General features: G+C 42.1%; 1 protein-coding gene across 3 annotated transcripts in view; it reads right to left on the bottom strand.

Moving 5' to 3' along the window:
* The window catches only part of prune2 (prune homolog 2 with BCH domain), a 36345-nt gene that overhangs the window by 4345 nt on the left and 11212 nt on the right, over positions 1 to 20788 (bottom strand). For all 3 annotated transcript variants that reach the window (XM_076988361.1, XM_076988360.1, XM_076988362.1), the window contains 4 exons: positions 18310 to 18391; positions 17856 to 18065; positions 5596 to 5772; positions 5378 to 5480 (listed from right to left, as the gene is read on the bottom strand). In XM_076988361.1, coding sequence (XP_076844476.1) covers positions 5378 to 5480; positions 5596 to 5772; positions 17856 to 18065; positions 18310 to 18364 — 545 coding nt within the window. In that variant the 5' untranslated portion in view covers positions 18365 to 18391. The remainder of the gene's footprint in view (positions 1 to 5377; positions 5481 to 5595; positions 5773 to 17855; positions 18066 to 18309; positions 18392 to 20788) is intronic.

The raw sequence follows: 20788 nt of genomic DNA, 5'->3' as shown, positions 1-20788 counted from the left end.
TTCACATCCTGTCCCGGTCGTCCCGGGTTTTTTTTAAAGTGAGGAAATGTCCTGGTTTTTAAAGTACCTTCATTGGACCATTAAGACTGGATTAAACTTTCGCGAGTGACCGTAGCGCGCGATTCCGCACGCGTTTATACATGACGCGTCATATTATTTGTGTTGTTCGCTCTCTGTGGTCGAAGATAAAGGCTTACAAGAAGCGCTGCACATTGCGTCAACTGATGCAAGTTATGAACTACCGTCCAGGGGTGAGTTTCCCAAAACGTTCTTAGCACCAAGTACTTCTTAACCTCGTACGTAAGAACGAGGGAAAAAAAAAACAGGTTATCGTGAAAGGGAAGAAAAACAGGTTATTGTGAAGAGCGCCACAAATGTGGCTCTGACTGGGGATCACTGGACCTCTGTTAGCAACAAGAATGATCTTGGTGTGACAGCTCATATTATAGATGATGAATGGAAGATCCAGTCATTTGCTTTGAGCATGCAGAAGACCACTTCTAGGCACTATGGAGATGCCTGTGGCAGAGGCCTGGGAAATTTAAGAAAAGTATACCATCTAAAATGGTATTAAAAAACATCTTCTGATTTACTTCAATTCTTCCAATATCCTGAGCAAAACTCCCAAAATTAAACAACATTTTTGGTCAGAATTTCCAATGTTCTGAACTGTTTTCTGCACTCATATATTGGTCTGTGTAGTAGACTGGTGGAAAAATAAACAAGATGTTGAAGTTTGATTATGTTCATTGATTCATTCATCATTCAAACTTAAATTAATATTTCTCATGTTAAATACTGAAATGCGATTAAAATGCGATTAATTTCGATTAATTAATTACAAAGCTTCCGATTAATTCGATAAATTTTTTTAATCGCGTCCCACCCCTAATATATATATATTAGGGGTGGGACGCGATAAAAAAAAATCGAATTAATCAGAAGCTTTGTAATTAATTAAAATTAATCGCATTTTAATCGCATTTCAGTATTTAACATGAGAAATATTAATTTAAGTTTGAATGATGAATGAATCAATGAACATAAGCATAAACTTCAACATCTTGTTTATTTTTCCACCAGTCTACTACACAGACTAATAGATGAGTGCAGAAAACAGAGCAAACAGTTTTCAGAACACTGGAAATTCTGACCAAAAATGTTGTTTAATTTTGGGAGTTTTGCTCAGGATATTGGAAGAATAAGAAGAATTGAAGTAAATCAGAAGATTTTTTAATACCATTTTAGATGGTATACTTTTTCTTAAATTTCCCAGGCCTCTGCCACAGGCATCTCCATAGTGCCTAGAAGTGGTCTTCAGCATGCTCAAAGCAAATGACTGGATCTTCCATTCATCATCTATAATATGAGCTGTCACACCAAGATAATTCTTGTTGCTAACAGAGGTCCAGTGATCCCCAGTCAGAGCCACATTTGTGGCACTCTTCACAATAACCTGTTTTACTTCCCTTTCCTCATCATACAGCTGCTGGATTTTCTTCAATATTGTCTTTCTGGACGGAAGTTCGTAACTTGCATCAGCTGACACAATTTGCAGCGCTTCTTGTAAAGCCTTTATCTTCGACCACAGAGAGCGGACAACACTGCAAACAAGCCAAGATAATGTGATGCGTCAAGTTTTAACGCCTCCGCCGCTCGCGCGAGGTGTCCAGTGTCACGCGCTACGGCCACTCGCGAAAGTTTAATCAAGTCTTAATGGTCCAATAAAGGTAATTTAAGAACCAGGGCCCATATTTGTCAAACTTCTTAGAATTACTCCTAAGAATGCTGCTAAGAATTGACTTATGTCTAAAATAATTCTTAGTTAAAAGCTGAGACTAAAAGTTAGTTATCAAGCCTCTCAGTCTGACTTTAAGCGAAGTGTATGAGTAATTCTTAAGTGTCAGTCTCAGAGCTGATTTACGACACCTGGCTGTGCCGCAAAGCTGATCCTGGATGACGTCGTTTCAAAACCCCCTGCAAGAACCAATCACTGGATCGGATTTTATGTTCAATAACATTTCCTGTTAAATATCAAGATAAAATTCAGAAAATGTTGAAATACCTTCACATTTAACATAATAATTTTGCAGTCATAATTTTTGTGAAATTACACAGCGTATTTACATAGTTAATAAATAATCCATTAAAAATAATTTCATATCTACCTTTAAGTATGTGACATGCACTGGTATGTATAATTTTCCCTTCATTCTTTTGTTATTCATATATTTTCTCAGATTTATTTTGGATACTACATACATTCTAACTGAATCACATTCAGGCAGAGGACCACCGGGCAAGCCTCTTAGCACATTTTGTGAGGTGGTGCAGCGTATCATGGGGGAGACAGTGCGGTGATCTGTGGAGTGGAGGGGGGTCAGGATCCTGCATTAATGAAATTATAAAACATATCTCAAAGACAAGGTTTTTTATCATTTATTTAGATTTGCACACAAACACTGTGATGCTAATTGTCACTTCAAAATTATTGCATCCGTCAGTAATAAAGAAGCTGCTCGTGCTCCCGACCCTGCTGACTTGAGTGCAGATTCTCCATCTTCCCCTCCCTCTCTGACAGCGCTTCCAAACACCTCCAGTCATGAATGGCCGGAGGAAAAGTGAGCGTCTGAAGGAAGTCTGGCAGAGGACTCACTCCCAAATGACATACAATAACTGACAAGGCAGACGTCAAAGCTTAAATATAAAGTATTAAAATCGTAGCATGAATATTACACTCTTGCACGAAAAAAATGAAAGGCAGAAAATTTAAACCTATGCTTATCTTAATGCCTAATTATTGTGCATATTTGTGCATTGTGCATATTTATGTGCATATTTATATATCTATAAAATTGAAATGTGTACCTAAAATGAAGGTTCGCACGCGTCTCTCAGTGCCATCTCAGCCCCCTGGTGGCAACTCTTAACGACTTATGAGTCCTCTGGAGCAGTCTTAACTTTTCGGGAGAGTAAGAGTAATTCTTATAATTGAGAGTTTTGATAACTGACACTTACACTTAACTCTGTGAGTAGGAGCAAATCTAAGAATGTTTTAGCACTTAAGTCCAAAATTCCACTCTAAGAAGTTTGAAAAATACAGGCCCAGGACATTTACTCACTTAAAAAAAAACCCGGGACGCCAGGGACAGGATGTGAAATACGGACATGTCCCGGGAAATACGGATGTTTGTTCACCCTATCGTACTAGGAATACATTTAGCAGCTAAGTTATCATTACTGACCTGCGCGTTAGCCCCAACATGTTTTGCGTTGAGGTGGTAACGAAGGGTGAAAGTGCTCCTGTGATAAGTGAACTCCTTCCTACATAAAGTGTAAATAACACCATTTGTGTTTGTACTTCCATCTGGAAGTTTCTTATATTTAAATTTCCCATCCACCAGCGTAGCCTCTTCAGTTATCTCCATCATGCTCATCTTATTGTGCGTCCATATAATCTGTATGTCTGGAACTCGTGCACTGAGAAACATTCCATGGTGCAAAAATGTCTCATGCGTATATATCATATATATGGTATAAAACTTACTCTGTAACCATAAAAATAGAGAATTGTTAAAAAATTTTAATATATTTTATATTAAATAGACATATGATATTGCACTGAGAATGTAAGATGAGTGTAAAACTAGCAATGTGTATTACAATGCTGTGAAGTAATCACAGTGAGCATGATAATAGAGTAATTGTAGGTACAAGGTACAGAATTAGTTATATGGAAGCACGGGGGGCAGAGTATTGTCTTGGATCAGTGTGATCAAGTCCAATAGTCAATATAAGTCCATATTATTATGTTTTTAAATTATTGATATCTCAGACCCTGTCAATCTGAAAATGCATTGTGGCAGCTATCTGGTCAGCTCTGATGCTCGTTAAGAGTTCTTTTCCCCAATCAGCCATGAGGAGCACATTTCCTTCATAAATTCTTCCAGACCCTTCCAGTATGTATACTAGATACTGTGCCAACACATCTACTCAAATAACTACTGCCTAGTAATATTGAACCTTTGCTCACTATAATTAACTATTCTCTGAGACTAGGCTACATCCCCAAATAATTTAAACTTGCAGTCATTAAGCCACTAATAAAGTCTGGGCTTAATCCCCCTTGTTACGACTGTGCTCTGTGTTCTGGCTGTCTGTTTGTTTGTTGTGTCTGCCTGTCTGTTGTTCCTCCATGTCCCTAGGTGATGCTGTCCATGATCCTAGAGGTTGCTGGTGGATCCCATCCAGGAAATTCCCAAAAGGCATGACAAGAAGCCAGAAAGGGAGAGCAAGTTTTTTGACAATTGTTTGCCAGTTGTGTCTAGAGTGTGTAACTTTTGTAACCTGAGTATTCTGTGTGTGTCTCAGGGTTGAACTGTGTGCCTTAGTTTATTGTATAATACCAGAAGGGGGTAAGTGCCATTTTCTTTGGGGTTTTCTCCTGTTTTGTGTGAGTTAGGGAGTAAGTGTAGTCGCCTGTTCTTTGGTTGTTTTCTTTTTCCTTATTAGGGTAGCTAGTTTTGTACTTGGAAGTAGAGTGGGATTTTCTTTGGTTTCTGTTATGTTGGCCTGGCTTACCCCTGGCTCGCTGTACATATTATAATATATTTGTATATTATATATGTAAATACACTATATGTGTTGGTTCATGTACTTAAAAAAATATTTTGGTTGCCTCGATAATTTCCTTGCCTCATGGGGTTACTATTAGTCGTTTCTTGGCAACTCCAACAGCATACAAGCTGGGAGGATTGGGAGGACACTGGGCCAGAGGTTACAAGCTGGGAGGATTGGGAGGACACTGGGCCAGAGGTTACAAGCTGGGAGGATTGGGAGGACACTGGGCCAGAGGTTACAAGCTGGGAGGATTGGGAGGACACCGGGCCAGAGGTTACAAGCTGGGAGGATTGGGAGGACACTAGGCCAGAGGTTACAAGCTGGGAGGACACTAGGCCAGAGGTTACAAGCTGGGAGGATTGGGAGGACACTAGGCCAGAGGTTACAAGCTGGGAGGATTGGGAGGACACCAGGCCAGAGGTTACAAGCTGGGAGGATTGGGAGGACACCAGGCCAGAGGTTACAAGCTGGGAGGATTGGGAGGACACTGGGCCAGAGGTTACAAGCTGGGAGGATTGGGAGGACACTAGGCTAGAGGTTACAAGCTGGGAGGATTGGGAGGACACTGGGCCAGAGGTTACAAGCTGGGAGGATTGGGAGGACACTAGGCCAGAGGTTACAAGCTGGGAGGATTGGGAGGACACCAGGCCAGAGGTTACAAGCTGGGAGGATTGGGAGGACACTGGGCCAGAGGTTACAAGCGTAAATATTGTAGCAGTTAGCCCAATTTGTTCACTGTGTGGAGGTCTTCACTCACAGAAAGAGGTTTTCCATTACTTCATGATAGTCCTCTCTATCACTGTCCGGAAGGAAGCAAGCAGCAAACACAATGATGGAATTCACACCATTGCCGTAGTATCCTTTTGGAGGACAGAAATCAATTTTATTAAAGAAACCATCAAACTGGCATTCTGTTATCGACTATAGCCTGTGAATATGCATAAATCCTAAGAATATATGTAAATTTGTGTGTACCTCCATGAGAGATTACGTTTTGGTATGGTTCAATGCACTTCATATTGATACGGTGCTCCTGTTCTCCGATGAGGACTGTTCTCCAGAGTTTGGATTCCTGCCGTTCTTCCTCAGCAATGTAAGTAGGGATGGGTTCCACCCTTTCCAGTGCTGAAGCTTTCACAGAGGCCTTAGACTCTGAATACAAGTGAAACAAATATTCAGATGTTAAACTGTGTGCCACCAAGTACAGGCTAGTGAGCTAGTAGAGAGATGCACCTACACTGGAACCTTGAAAGAAGTTCTTGAACAGCCTTCTTGTTCCTGTAGGACTTGCAGCTTCAGAATGTGAGTATAGCAACACCAGCAGCCATAGTCCAATGTATTCTGGGGGCTAGGGTGCCTGACATCAGGGCTAACTTAAAGGTTATACATGTCTGCATCAATTATGTGGGGATGAGACAGTCAGAAATGACTGAGAATAATGTTAAAGTGGTCTGTCGGCTAGAGGGGACAATGTCAGATGCCATAATATGCTTGTTTGGTATTGACATAGCCGTGTTACGCCTAGCTCCGCCTCTACCTTGTCAGTCTTGTCTCAATGTTTTTTTCCGTTCCATCCTAGTTGTTTGTAACACATTTGCATTCCTAGGTGTGTCTTGTTGGTTTCCTTGGTATTTAAAGGCCTAGTGTCTGTGTGTTCTGTGCTTATCATTGTTTCTGTATACAGCTTGTTTTGGATATCATGTTTGTGGTTTTCTTCAGTGTCTTATTACGGTGTGTGCTTGTGTATCTGCAACTTTGTCATTTGTTGGATATATTTCATGTTCGGACTGCCTTACTGAAGCAAGCCTGTTTATACGTTCCTGATTTTGAAATGCCCTTCATTAAATCTTGCTCCTCTCTGTCACGTTGTGGGGTGGCCCCTTGCCGGTCGCCCCCGTTTATAGCGGCAGATGTCCTGTTTTTGGTCACGTGATGTTCGTCCCTCAGGTGGGCGGGACCCGTGATCCGTCTCACCTGAGGGTCGTTTGTTCGTCTATATATGTCTTGTCTTTGTACCAGTTAACTGCTGGTTATTATTTCCTTAATCTGGAACAATGCACGGGTTTTTAGTTTGCACACTTTCTATTAAACCATCCTATTTCCCTGAGACTTGGCGTGATCGCTTCCTTTTTAGTTGCTCACCCCTGCCTGTCACAGAATAACCAGCCACCCTTCGGAAGCCGCCAGTCTCCTTTACTTTCTCCTTCATTCGTGGTAATGTCTCGTGGTGTTTGTCTACGTGTTGTGTGTGTGTCGTGTATTGTCTCTGAGAGTGTGTTGAGTCTGTCCCCACTCGTCCCGCTGTGTTTAAATGTTGTTTGTGTAAGACCCGTAAGTCACATGGCGGTGACTAGAGCTGGGGACCAGTAGACTCCGCTCTCGCCCAGCGAAACTACCGGTACCACACATTACGCTCGTCCGTTGTCCGTTATCGTCTGTATATGTGTGTGTGTGTGTGTGTACGTTGTAGTGTTTTGTTTTAATAATGACGCGGACATGAGCAAGTGTGTGAGTGTGCCGTGGTGTGTGTGTTTCGCTGGTGGTGTTCGTGTGTGTATGTAGACGGGTCCACCGGTGCGTGCCGCACGCTAGACCGCGTTAGACGCGAGAGTCTCTCGGCTCTTTTCGCCTCGCTCACCTGATATCCCGTGGTGACGGGGGTGAGCGACTGCGAGCCAGAGAGACATGTCGCTGTGGGCGTGACGCGCAAGCCGCTCGTGGATAGCTCTCTCTCTCTCCAAAGATCTGCGGATCCCATGGCAAACATGGTGAGAGAGAGAGAGCTGGAGTATGCGCGTCACGCTCTACAGAGCGCGTGCATCGGTGGGTCCTGTCCGTTTGTTTGTATTCTTTGTCTTTGCGTGTTCGTTTTGTCCTAGCGTGTAGCGTGATTTTGTTTTGTGTAATTCCTCTCTTGCGCCCCTCTTCACTGTGTGTGGGGAGGGGTCCATTTGAGGTCCGTGCCACTGGGTGTGGTACGGAGGGCATCGTAGGTGCGTATATGTTTTATGTTGTGTCTGTTTTTTGTTTTGTTATTCCCCTTAGGACCCCCCCTATATATGTTTTTGGGGGGGAGCTATGGGGTTCCTGAGCCACGGCATGTGGCTCAGAAGGCGTAACTCCATCAGGAGACCTGACCTTTGGGAGGGACCCCTGAGCAGGGAGGAGCCCCTGTACCCCTTTATGTAGGCAGAGGATGCCTGGGGTGTATGGGCAGGGTGTCTCCTCATGCCAAGAAGGGGTCCCCTCCCCCCTGGGTAAAGGGGGGCCAAGGGTCAGGGCAGGGCGCGTTATGTGTTGTGTGTCGCCTGTGTGCGTGTGTGTGTGATGTGTTGCAGGTTGCTCCTGGTGGTGGACTGCGGCACTCCCGGTCCTAGTGGGGTCTCCAGGAGGAGACCCTCCCCTTCGAGCTCGGGGTGACCAGCGTGTCTCTGATGCGCATTGCCAGGGCCCTGGTCTCTGGCGCTCCTGGGTTGGGTGGAGGAGTCCACCTTGAGATGAGGGGCCCCGGGAGGGGTTCACTCTCCAGGAGTCTGGGGTGACCCCTAGCGAAAAGGGCAGGGGTCAGCTCCGAGCGAAGAGGTAGGTTCGGGAGGTGGTCGGTGGAAGCCGTGGTCGCACCCCAGTGTGGCGGCGGGGCTTAAGCAGCCTAAGGCCTTTGACCGACCGGGGCGTGGTTATCATCATGTTGACGGCCCAGTCGGTCCAGGGTCCCGCCCAGGAGGCGAGCTAACCTGTGTGTGTGTGTTTTATGTTTTCAGCTCCAGGACTGACTGACTGACTGACTGCTGGTTATTATTTCCTTAATCTGGAACAATGCCGGGGTTTTTGATTTGCACACGTTTTATTAAACCATCCTATTTCCCTGAGACTTGGCGTGATCGCTTCCTTTTTAGTTGCTCACCCCTGCCCGTCACACTCTCAGCATTTGCGTCAGCCTCTTCGCTACAAATAAATAAGCTGATTTAGTAGTACTTCCTCAAAGTGAGGCCGTTGCTGACCCCTCACTCATAACGAAAAAGTTGCATTTGAACGATGGTATTCATTGGCTGCTCCGTTATCAAAATAAATGTAATAAACTATTTAGACAGGGTTGCCAACTTTTGACGTTCGCTTGGAGTGAGATTTTAACCTGGAGGAGGTGGAGAGTGTAAATTGTTAAGCGGGGGGGGGGGGGGGGGGGGGGGTAACGTAGCAAACGTAAAATGGACACAAATTAAGTATTATATCGCGATCAATCGATCGCCGGTGGTTGGCGCCAGAGTGAACTAGTAACTCATTGAATCATAGATGTAGATCAGAGGTAAATAAACTACATTTTTTTTCGGCGTGAGATCATACCTGTCAAGTGTCCCGTTTTGGCTGGGACAGTCCTGTATTTTACCGCTCTGTCCCTGCGTCGTCCCGTATTTTTATTTTCCCGTATTTTTCCCGTATTTTCAGTTTTCAATTTTAAAAGCATTCATGTGCCGCTCCAAACAGAATTCTGTCACTAGCCTCGCAAGAACTGCTACCCAGACTACTGCAGATGACAGAATTCTGTTTGGCGTGGCACATGAATGCTTTAAAAAAAAATAAAAATTGAAAACTCGCGGATTTAGTGTCGACAGTGGGAGCAAACCTGGAACAACAAATCAGAGATGGATTTAACGAGAGAAGGCAGTCCTGCCAAAAAAGCTAAGCGTACGTCTAAGTACCTTGACGAATGGGACAGGGAATTTACTTTCCTAAAGAGGAGCATGAAGGGGCATAGCTACTCATTCTGTAAGATTTGTAGCTGTGATTTTAGTGTCTCTCATGGGGGAAGGAACTATCAGGCCCGTTGACAGTCTTGCTGGGGCCCGGGACAAGAAAGTTTCATGTGCCCCCCCCCCGGCTTACGTCAATTGAATTTTCTCTGTAGCAGACAATACTTGTGTTAGGTCATATAGTATAATACAGCCACACATCAGCTGTTTCTGACAGCTGACTGGTTTATACTTGACGTGTCGCGAGCGGCGCGAGGGTCCGCGCGGCGAAAATGACGTAATCGCAGTGGCACCGAACGTGCGCGAGAGTCTCGATTCTTCGCGAGGTCGTGCACCTCTCGAATTTTGTAACTTCGCGCGCGCCGCGCTTCAGCGCAATGAACAAAGTCACGTTTGCAGGGTTCTTACACCTTTATAATGTCAGGAATAGCAGATAACATAATCACGTTCACCTGTCTCACCACCACGCCCACATTCCGGGCATACTTAAGCACCCAGACTTCACTTCCTGGTTGCGAAGTATTGCCTCATGTCGTTGCATACCAAGCCGTTATTCCTGATTGTCTCTCTGTGTGCCGAACTCTGCTTGTCCCCTAGACCACGTCTCCTGCCTGATCCTTGGATACCTCCCGGACTCTGCCCTCGCCTCTCGACCCTGGACCGCACTGACCACCGCTCCCACGCTACTGCTCTGCACCTGCCATACGTCACTTTGCTCATCGTGTGGCTTGTTGTACAGAGTTATTCAAATAAAGAACGTGTTATTCCGCATCAGGATCCCTCTCAGCGTGTTCTATACGTTACATATAAGGTGGAATTCAAGCACTTGTACGTCACTTTAAAGGTCCATTTCAATATTTCCCTGAACGCTAAACTTAATTAAGTTAAATATTTATACATATACTTGAAATAATTAGCTTTTTATTTACATTATTTAATGGTTGTTTATTTTCAAAACGCCCAATCTTAATGTCTTCACGTTCTCTCATTTTTCGTCCTGGAATTACATTTGTTGTGAAACGAAGTAGTACTTTAGCCTAAATTCCAGCACTTTTCAAACCTGGAACACAATGCATTAAAATACATTAAAATTCGACTTTCTTTTCTGCGCTCCAGATTTCTGTATTTACTTTAACTATCCACCACTGTATTTCCCGCTGTTGGGCGGGTACCAGCCAGCTACGGTCGATGCTGGCTCAAACCATTTTTCAGTGGGAGGCGGGGGTGTATGCACTTAATGGAAAATATGCAGATGGGTAAAAAACATATATTTTAGCCATTGAGCTTATTTTGAGTACAACATTTTATATTAATGAAAGATTTCAAGATTATTTAAAATTATAGACTTTAAATAAAAAATAAATTGCTGGGCTCTTTGATGGGCCCCCCTGGCCCTGGGGCCCGGGACAACAGACCCGGTTGTCCCCCCCTGTCGACGGGGCTGGGAACTATGTCCGTCAGCACGAACAATCTACCAAGCACAAATGCGGGCTAAAGGCATAGAAATATGCCCAGGAGATGTCCCTATTTATAGCTAGAAATACCACTAGAAATTTTTTATTTTTTATTCATTTGTAGTTCAAAACATATTTGGGTTTTTTCTTCACTTTTTGCCACTCCAAAGATGTTTTCGTCTGTCCTACAGCCTCGATTGCAGCTTTATGCAAATAACCGATTATGCAAATTAGGCGATGACGTCATATACGGGAAATGTCCCGTATTTTTAAATACAAAACTTGACAGGTATGCGTGAGATATCGGATGTGTGGCGTGAGAGCGTGTGAAAACGGTCAAATGCGTGTGTCTCACGCTCAATGCGTGAGAGTTGGCAACCCTGATTTAGAGGTGTTTTCAACTAAGGATTTTCATAGTCGAATCTGATTAATCAGATTTTCCCTTTAGTTAACTAATAGTCGAATCGGGGTTTTTTTATTTAGAGCACTTTAAACGGGATCACGCTCTCATTCAGGACTTCAAAGTTAAAACCTAAAACACTCTGATAAATGAATAAACACGATAGGTTGGCTTTATTCAGCTTTTATTTATTTATTTTTAAATGAAAAACTAATTCACCATCAGTGCGCAGTGACATCTTCAGACAAGCACTGTGCAAAATGTCAAAAATATTTTAAATAAAATATGCCTGCCTGAAAATATAAAAAAAATTGCCACACAACAGCTTGGTTGTTGTCGTGTGAAATGAAAGACGTTGATGACATAACTTGCACTTTACTTTGTTTGATTCATCTTTATCTTTTTCAAAATACTCCCACACTTTTGAAGTTTTTTTAGTAGCCATTATAGTCTCGGCAGATGCTGACGATCCTGTAGCGTGTTCAGCTCTGCTCATTTGGATTGTGCAACTGCAGGGTGTGATTTATTAATGTGTAGTAAGGAAGATGCCTTTTCCAGACTATAAGCCGCTACTTATTTCCTCACGCTTTGAACCATGCGACTTGTAGTGCGGCTTTTCTGTAAATGTTTCTTCACCCATCAAGGGTGGAACAGAAAGTTAATCAGGTGGTAGGACAAAGTTGTAAATCAAAGAAGAAAGTGCTCATTTTCATTTCGCACATGCAAGCAGCAGGCATGACGGATAATTTTTCAAACTAACGTGTTGAGCCAAATTCCGACTCCCCTCGTTTGCACACACAAAGACGCTAGAGATGATATTAGGGAGTTACAGTGATTATAAATTAGTTCATTGAGCACTCTAGTTTTGTCTTAACTAGATATTTAGACATAATACTGCTGTAATACTGCGAAGTCATGTGGTCAGAGGTGAACTTCGGTATAGCCAGTGTGTTTTTTATTTAAAATAATTAACACCCTTGAGCCAGTGTGTCTTTGGACATAGATAATCCCGTTTGCTGTGATTGATAATTAAAGTCTAGCTCTTATTTTTGCATAGAAACGTAAATCGACAATATAATCTGTAGCGTCTTTATGCGTGGATAAACGAGGGGAGTCGGACTTCAGCACAACTCAGGCTGAAAGCCAAATCTGTCGCACGTGAAATGTTACAGGCACCGTTCAGAAACTGATGTTCAGCTATGTTCAATTAAATGTATTTAGTTCTGTAGATATATGTTGCATTTAGCCTGGTGTGGCTTATAAAACATTTTCCATCGAAAAAAAAACTTGAAGTATATAGTGTGCCATGGAAAAACATGCCTATTGATTCCTTATTGAAACAGGCCATCCAAACAGCAAAATCTTTATATTATACACTATATTGTCCAAGTGATGCTTCGAAAATCAAGTGGGCTTTATTAATAATTGGAAAGAGTTAGAGGGCAAGCCTGGTCTTTTAGGCAGGAACGGTGTCCACCCCACCCGGGATGGCGCCGCCTTGTTATCCTGCAGCATAGCAAATAGCCTGTTATTAAGTCTGCAGAGTAGTACTAGGAGCTGCTGACTACCCAGAGTCGTGACCAGGCCGCAGACTAACGGGCTAAACCTGTCTGCGAGCTGCTTAGAGGCGTCACCAAGTTCCCATAGGATTGAGACTGTGTCTGTGCCCCGGGTTAAATTAAATCATAAGAAAATAGTCCACCCTAAGTTTTTAACTAATATTCAGACTTCACATCCAATTATTACCTATATGACTGATCTGAAAATTGGATTAATCAATATTCGATTGCTTAACTCTAAAACAGTTTTTGTGAATGAACTTATAACTGACCAGAAAATTGATATTCTATGTCTAACTGAAACGTGGATTCAATCTGGTGATTATTTAACTCCACTCCTGTGGGATATAGTTATACACATAGACCTAGATTGTCAGGCAGAGGAGGAGGAATATGTATAATCTATCAAGACTGTTTAGAAATTCATCAGAAATACCTAGATATCTCAAATTCATTTGAGATGCTGTCTATTAATGTAATTAGTCCATCCGTAAATAAAAGTGCATTTTCCCTAACAAATGTATACAGACCACCAGGGCCTTACTCAGATTTCTTAAACGATTTCACAGATTTTGCAACAAATTTAGCAGTATGTAGTGACAAAATAATAATGGTAGGAGACTTTAACATACATTTTGATAATTCGGAGGATCCACTGACAAGGGCTTTTACTTCTATATTGAACTCTGTCGGCATTATACAAAACGTAGTAGGATCTACACATTATCGAAATCATACCCTAGATTTTATCTTAACGCTGGGTATCGACATGATAATATGAATATACTTCTGCAAACTGTAGCAATCTCTGATCACTATTTAGTCCAATTCGAGATTCATCTTAACATAAATACCCACTCGTCTCCTCAGCAGTTTATAAAGCGCTCAATAAATTTATCAACAGCAACACAGTTTATTGAAACCCTCCCTGATTTAACTGCTTTAGCTCATTTGCCATCCAATCCAGGAGAGTTAGATAGTCTAACCGACTGCTTAGAGAATACCTACAGATCAGCTCTAGATATAGTAGCTCCACTAAAATATAAAAAGGCTAGATCCAAAAAGCTCACCCCATGGTACACTGACCAAACTAGAAACTTAAAACAAATAGCACGTAAATTAGAGCGGAAATGGCAATCTATTAAGTTGGAAGTATTCCACTGTGCCTGGAAGGATAGCATTACTGAGTACAAACGGGCACTCACTAAAGCACGCTCAGCATACTTAGCCTCACTGATAGAGAAAAATAAAAACAATCCTAGATTTCTTTTTAATACTATTTCTAAACTTACAAAAAATCAAACAGGCGCAGAACCTCAGATTCCAGTAAACCTCACTAGTAATGTATTTATAGATTTCTTTGATAATAAAATAGAGAATATTAGACAAACTTTTTTTTATTAGCAATACAACTGGTATGTCATCTGGTTTGGTTGATATTGATTTAAATTATATACTGGGAGAAAAACTTGATGCTTTTCATCCACTCCCACAATCAGAATTAGAGAAAATAATTTCTTCCTTAAATTGTACTACCTGCACACTAGACTCAGTTCCCTCAAAGTTATTAAAAGAGGTATTACCAGCTGTAACTGAACCTCTTGTAACTATAGTTAACTCATCCATTACAATATGTCACATGCCCAAATCATGTAAATTAGCAGTTATTAAACCTCTGATCAAGAAACCAAATCTTGATCCTACTGTGCTATCTAATTATAGACCCATTTTGAACACATCATTTATATCTAAGATTATAGAAAAAGCTGTTGCCCAGCAATTATGCCTATATCTGCATAGCAATCACATATTTGAAAAGTTCCAATCTGGATTTAGGCCCCACAGTACTGAAACAGCATTAGTCAAAGTAACAAATGATCTCCTCTTTGCCTCAGACAAAGGCTATGTATCACTGTTAGTGCTTCTTGATCTTAGTGCAGCTTTTGACACAATTGATCATAGGATCTTGCTAAAGCGGTTAGAACGCTGGGTTGGAGTCTCAGGCACAGTCCTTTCATGCTTTTACTCAACTTAACAAATCACCATCAGTTTGTAGAGCTCAATAATATTCCAGTTAAATATGGGATCCCGCAAGGCTCCATTTTAGGACCACTATTATTTACATTATATATGCTACCATTGGGCACAGTTATAAACAAACATGGTGTCAATTTTCACTGCTATGCATATGACACCCAACTTTACATATCAGCCAAACCTGATGACAAACTCAGTTTAAGAAAAATTGAGGCCTGTGTAAGAGATATTAAATGCTGGATGTCTCTAAACTTCCTCCAACTTAATGAGGACAAAACAGAAGTTCTCCTCCTGGGCCCTAAGGCCTCAAGACAGAAAATTCCAGATCTAATGCTTAATTTCTCAGACTACCCCATTACACCTGGTACAGTAGCCAAAAACCTAGGCGTCATACTCGACTCCGACCTATCATTTGATAAATACATAGATAATACTACTAGGATAGCTTTTCTACATCTCCGCAACATTGCCAAGTTAAGAAATGCATTATCACAGGATGATGCAGAAAAATTGGTGCACGCCTTTGTGAGCTCTAGATTAGACTACTGTAACTCACTACTGTCAGGATGTTCAAATAGGAATCTAAATAAACTTCAAATAGTTAAAAATGCCGCAGCTAGAGTTCTGACCAGAACTAGAAAATTTCAGCATATTAGACCAGTCCTATCAGCCCTGCATTGGCTCCCAGTTAAATTCCATATTGATTTAAAAATTCTATTATTAACTTATAAAGCACTGCATGGGCTTGCTCCTGAATACCTCCAGGAACTTATTTCCTACTATGAACCCCCACGTCCACCAAGATCACAGGGTGCTGGTCTTTTATTAGTTCCAAAAATTAATAAGGTAACAGCAGGGGGAAGAGCCTTTTCTTGTAAGGCCCCCCAGCTTTGGAACAACCTTCCAAAATGCGTCTGGGACTCTGACACAGTCACAATCTTTAAGTCTAGGTTGAAAACCCACCTATTTGGTTTAGCATTTGATAATTAATACCCCCCCTTAGATAAAGGTACAGATTCAGGGGTTCATAGACGAAGGGTTTTATGGTAGACTGGGGCGCTGGTGCTGTCATCCTGTCCCTGCTCGTGGTCACTCAAGTTTGTTGACGGTGCAGTGGATGGATGCCATTGTCTCAAAATGCCCCCGAGCCTATGTTACCTTCTGGTTCTGCCATTTTTAGCTAGGCTGTAATAATTTAACTTAATGCCGGAGTTGCTGCCACACTCCAGAAATGTTCATAATCGCATCTGTCCTGTATATGTATATGTACAGAGCTAATTTTCCCTGTTTTATTTTTTCCACATGGCTGCCCGCCTGCTCGAGGAAAAATGAGATGAGGAGAGACAAGCGATCCATCCTGTACCAGCCACCTACTGCCTGACCGGATGAGCCTACACCATGATGGACATTATTACATCTTTTCCTTTTATTTATTTCTTTGCCTAAATTGTTGTTGTTGTCATGGTGACCGGTGTCGGCCAGAGGAGGATGGGTTCCCCCCCTGAGTCTTGGTTCCTCCCAAGGTTTCTTCCTCATGCAAAAAAAAAACACTAGGGAGTTTTTCCTTGCCACTGTCGCCCTTGGCTTGCTCACTGGGGGCTAGGACTCGGCAAAAGCTGCTTTGTGACAACAACTGTTGTAAAAAGCGCTATATAAATAAAATTTTATTGATTGATTGATATTGCCAAAAGAATCCGCTCAAACTGATTCGGTGTTCCAATCACTTCCATGGACATAGGTGTATAAAATTAAGCACCTAGGCATGCAGACTGTTTTTACAAACATTTGCGAAAGAATGGGTCGCTCTCAGGAGCTCAGTGAATTCCAGCGTGGAATTGTGATAGGATGCCACCTGTGCATCAAATTTCGTGAAATTTCCTTGCTCCTAAATATTCCACAGACAACTGTCAGTTGTATTATAAGAACAGCCGCGAAGTGGTAGGCCACGTAAACTGACGGAGCAGGGTCAGTGGATGCTGATGCGCATAGTGTGAACAGTTTGGAACTGGCAACCTTCCTCTTCCAACATGACTGTGCTCCAGTGCACTACGCAAGGTCCATAAAAGACATGGATGGCAGAGTCTGGTGTGGATGAACGTGACTTGCCTGCACAGAGTCCTGACTTCAACTTGATAGAACACCTTTGGGATGAATTAGAGCGGAGACTGAGAGCCAGGCCTCCTCGTCCATATGTAACCTCACAAATTCAGAAATGCGCTTCTAGAAGAATGGTCAAAAATCCGCATAAACACACTCCTAAACCTTGTGGGCAGCCTTCCCAGAAGAGTTGAAGCTGTTCTATCTGGAAAGGGTGGACCAACGTCATATTGAACTGTAAGTAACCCCCATATATTGTATGTTTTGTTAAAGCTGAAGCGATTGTATTTTATTTTGAAATAATTTGTGTTGAAACCGTTAACTTCTTGTCTTAGGCGAAGCACTTTTATTTTGAATGTTTACTTCCTGTTTAGCACAGTTTAGAATGTGAAATTTGCTCACTCGTGCAAACGTAAGATAGGTATGGAGACTCGCTAAAGTCGCACTTTATATTGGCAGCCCCTCCGAAGAGGCAAAAGGTTTGTTAGACAAAATAGCTGATATATTTTAGCATTTGTATGTATGTGTTCATTTTGCATAAATATAAGGCAGCAAGTTAAGCTGTTGTGTTTTGTATGTGTTTCAGCTCTTACAGTGATTTCATGGGTATGGTGATTAAATGGTTATGGTCATCACATAGCGGAAATTGTTGGTGATAGAGATTCAAAAAGAAATTCAATAAAACCTATAAAAATCATCAGTCTCATCCTGGTTCACAGGGTATGCTACATGAACCCTATGGATTAGGAATTGGATGTCACTTAAGCCTATATGTGAGTCAAGGAAGGTGAGCGAATACTTTTGGCAATATAGTGTATATGAAAATGTATACAACTGAGTAGTATGCAGCATCAAGCATGCAGTATTCTTCAGTAAACTCTATTCATTTGGATGCTATGAAATAATATATATTTTGAAGGTAAATATTTAATTAGTTTACCTTCAAAATCCAGCTCATGATCAGTGTAATCCAAGATGTCAGCCTCATCGGGTGTATCCAAATCATCCACGTTGATGTCCAGGTCATCAGGAGTGTCGAAAAGGTCATCCTCACTTTGGTCCAATGAGAGACTGATACAAGGAGCTGAAAGCTTTTTCCTCTGAGAGGCCCCACCCTCATCACCCTGTAATGGCAGAGAGGTGGGAGGGGCTAGTGGAGGTCAAAAGAGAGAGTCTTTTGGTCAAGTGATTTTTGAGACAATGAAGAGGTAAACAGCTCAGCTCCCCCCCCACCCCCCGTTGACAATTTACACTCTCCACCTCCTCCAGGTTCAAATCTCACTCCAAGTGAGATTCAAAAGTTGGCAACCCTGTGACATTCATCTATATGTTGCACATTATCAGTAGTAGAGTCACAGAGACACATTGCCAAGGGCTTGCAGTAGCAAACTCACATGGTCTGCCTTCCACCTCCTCAGAGCTCATCTTGTGTTCAGGAGGTTGGTCCATCCCCACATCACTGGAAGGTGGGGGATCCTAAGGATTAAACACAAGCACATGCACAGTTCAGCATATGCTAGCATCCATAGGCATAGTAGTGGGGGGGGGAAGTGGACCTGACAACCCAGGGCCCGAGTAGGGAGAGGGGCCCATTTTGCTCATGTGCCTCTTTTCTGGAATTTATAGGAGCCCACTGACATTGAGAGTGCACAGGGCCCAGAATTAGCTGCCACGCTCCTGCTAGCATCCAGTCAGTCCACCTCCTTGTTATGGTGCTTGTTTAGTGTGGCGGCTCCGACCCTCTGGAACTATCTTTCCCTCTCCCTCCGTCTCTTACCATCTCATAACACATTCAAGGCTCAACTACAGACCCATCTATTTAATCAACATTTTCTCACAACTTCCTCAACTTAGGTCTGTTCTATGGGATTTCTGTTTTTCTTTCTATTGTTTTTATTTTTGTCTGTTTTGTTCTTGTCTGTTCTTTTTTGTATTTCTCTGTAAAGCATCCTTGGGTACTTTGAAAGGCACTATATAAGTGGAAATTATTATTATTATTATTATTATTATTATGGTCTTTGTGGGGAATGCGTGCATTGACAGGGTGAAGTCAGGTTTGGGAGAGTGTTACTTCAATGGTTAATTTTATGTATATGTAACCGGTCTTGTAGTGCATGCGTACACACATGGACTTGGCAACGCTATCCTTCACATACAGAAGCTGGCTGGCTGGCTCACTCGCTCGCTGGCTTGCTTGCTTGCTTTGGAAATTAAACAAGAACAAGAAGTCTCTTTTAAAATTCTTCCCTCAGAGGAGTGGCCTCCTGACTTCGGGGTTTTTATTAATTAGCACATAGGTAATACAATTCAGGCATGTAATTACTAGGGGTGTATTCAACTAAGGATTTTCATAGTCAAATCTGATTCGTCAGCTTTTCCCTTTAGTCGACTAATAGTCAAATCGGTTATTTTAATTTTTTTAATTTAGAACACCTTAAACGGGATCCTGTTCTCATTCAGGACTTTTTTCCTCTTCAAAGTAAAAACCTAAAACACTCAGATAAATGAATAAACATGGTAGGTTGACTTTATTCAGCTTTTATTTATTTATTTATTATTATTATTATTTTATGAAACGTTAGAGAACATTAACCGTCAGTGCGCATTGCGCATATCGAACTGTCAGACAGGCACTGTGCAAAATGTCAAAAATATTTTAAATAAAATATGCCTGCCTGAATGTCACGTTGAGGACCCCGGCCCCTCCCTTTTGGGCATGTGTTAATGTTGTCCACGTGCTTTGTCTGCGTCAGTGGATCTCCGTGGTTATGGTTATGTCGTGTGATAATCTGTCTCACCTGTGACTCGTCTCGTAATCACGTGGGGCTAATGTGGTTTGTCTATTTAATGTGCGCTTGCGCAGTGTCCTGTGCTCGTCGTTGTCTAATGTTTACACGTTGCTGAGTGCTTGTTATGTGTTCTTAGTGCGCTGTCTTGCGCAATCACTATATATATTAAAAGTGACAAAAGAAAAAGGAGGATTCGTGTCTCATCCTTCCCTGCTCCGCTGTGCGTCACACTGAAAATATTTAAAAAATTGCCACACAACAGCAAAAAAATATAAGGAAAGGTTCAAGTAATGGGGTTTAAAAAGCAAACAACAGCAAAAAATGTTTATAGGCCAACTTGCCGAGACGCACCGCGACGAGACGACATGACTGATACAACAAACGGCTGAACTGTTTTTTTTTTTCGCCTTATGCATTTTAAATGGTATGCCATGTTGGTTGTTGTCGCGCGAAATGAAAGATGTTGATGACATAACTTGCACTTTACTTTGTTTGATTCATCTATCTTTTTCAAAATACTTTTGAAGTTTTTTAGTAACCATTATAATCTCGGCAGATGCTGTGTATTCTGTAGTACAGGGATGGGCAACTGGCAGCCCGCGGGCTGCCAGTTGCCCATCCCTGTACTACAGAATACGCAGCATCTGATCAAATAGAGCAAATAGATCAATAATAATTTAATAATTAAAAGAAGAAAAAAACCGATAGAGCAGGACTTTTTTGTTCTTGTCACGTAGGGCTATGCCCCCCTCTTCTAGCTGCATAGTTGCCAGGTTCGCGGTTTTCACGCCAAATTGGGCTTGTTTGAAAGTCCAGCCGCAGGTAAAAATTCTGGGGTCGCGGGGTACGGTTTTTTGGGCTACTTTTGAGTTGGGCTACCACGGGAATTACAAGTCAACACTAAGAATCGATCGCGATATAATACTTAATTTGTCTCCATTTTACACTCGCCACCTTCCCTCTGTCTGCCACGCCCGTGTCGTCATTGTGTTCAGTTGTGTCTAGTTTAGTCCTGTGTACTTGTATCTCTGTGTTTCGCCCGTTGTTGGTTATTTGTGGTTTGTTCGGTTTTGTGGATTATCTG

This window comes from Brachyhypopomus gauderio, unplaced genomic scaffold (genome assembly GCF_052324685.1).
Source record: "Brachyhypopomus gauderio isolate BG-103 unplaced genomic scaffold, BGAUD_0.2 sc61, whole genome shotgun sequence".
In the NCBI taxonomy this organism is placed as follows: Eukaryota; Metazoa; Chordata; class Actinopteri; order Gymnotiformes; family Hypopomidae; genus Brachyhypopomus; species Brachyhypopomus gauderio.
This window is presented reverse-complemented; position numbering and strand designations above follow the sequence as displayed.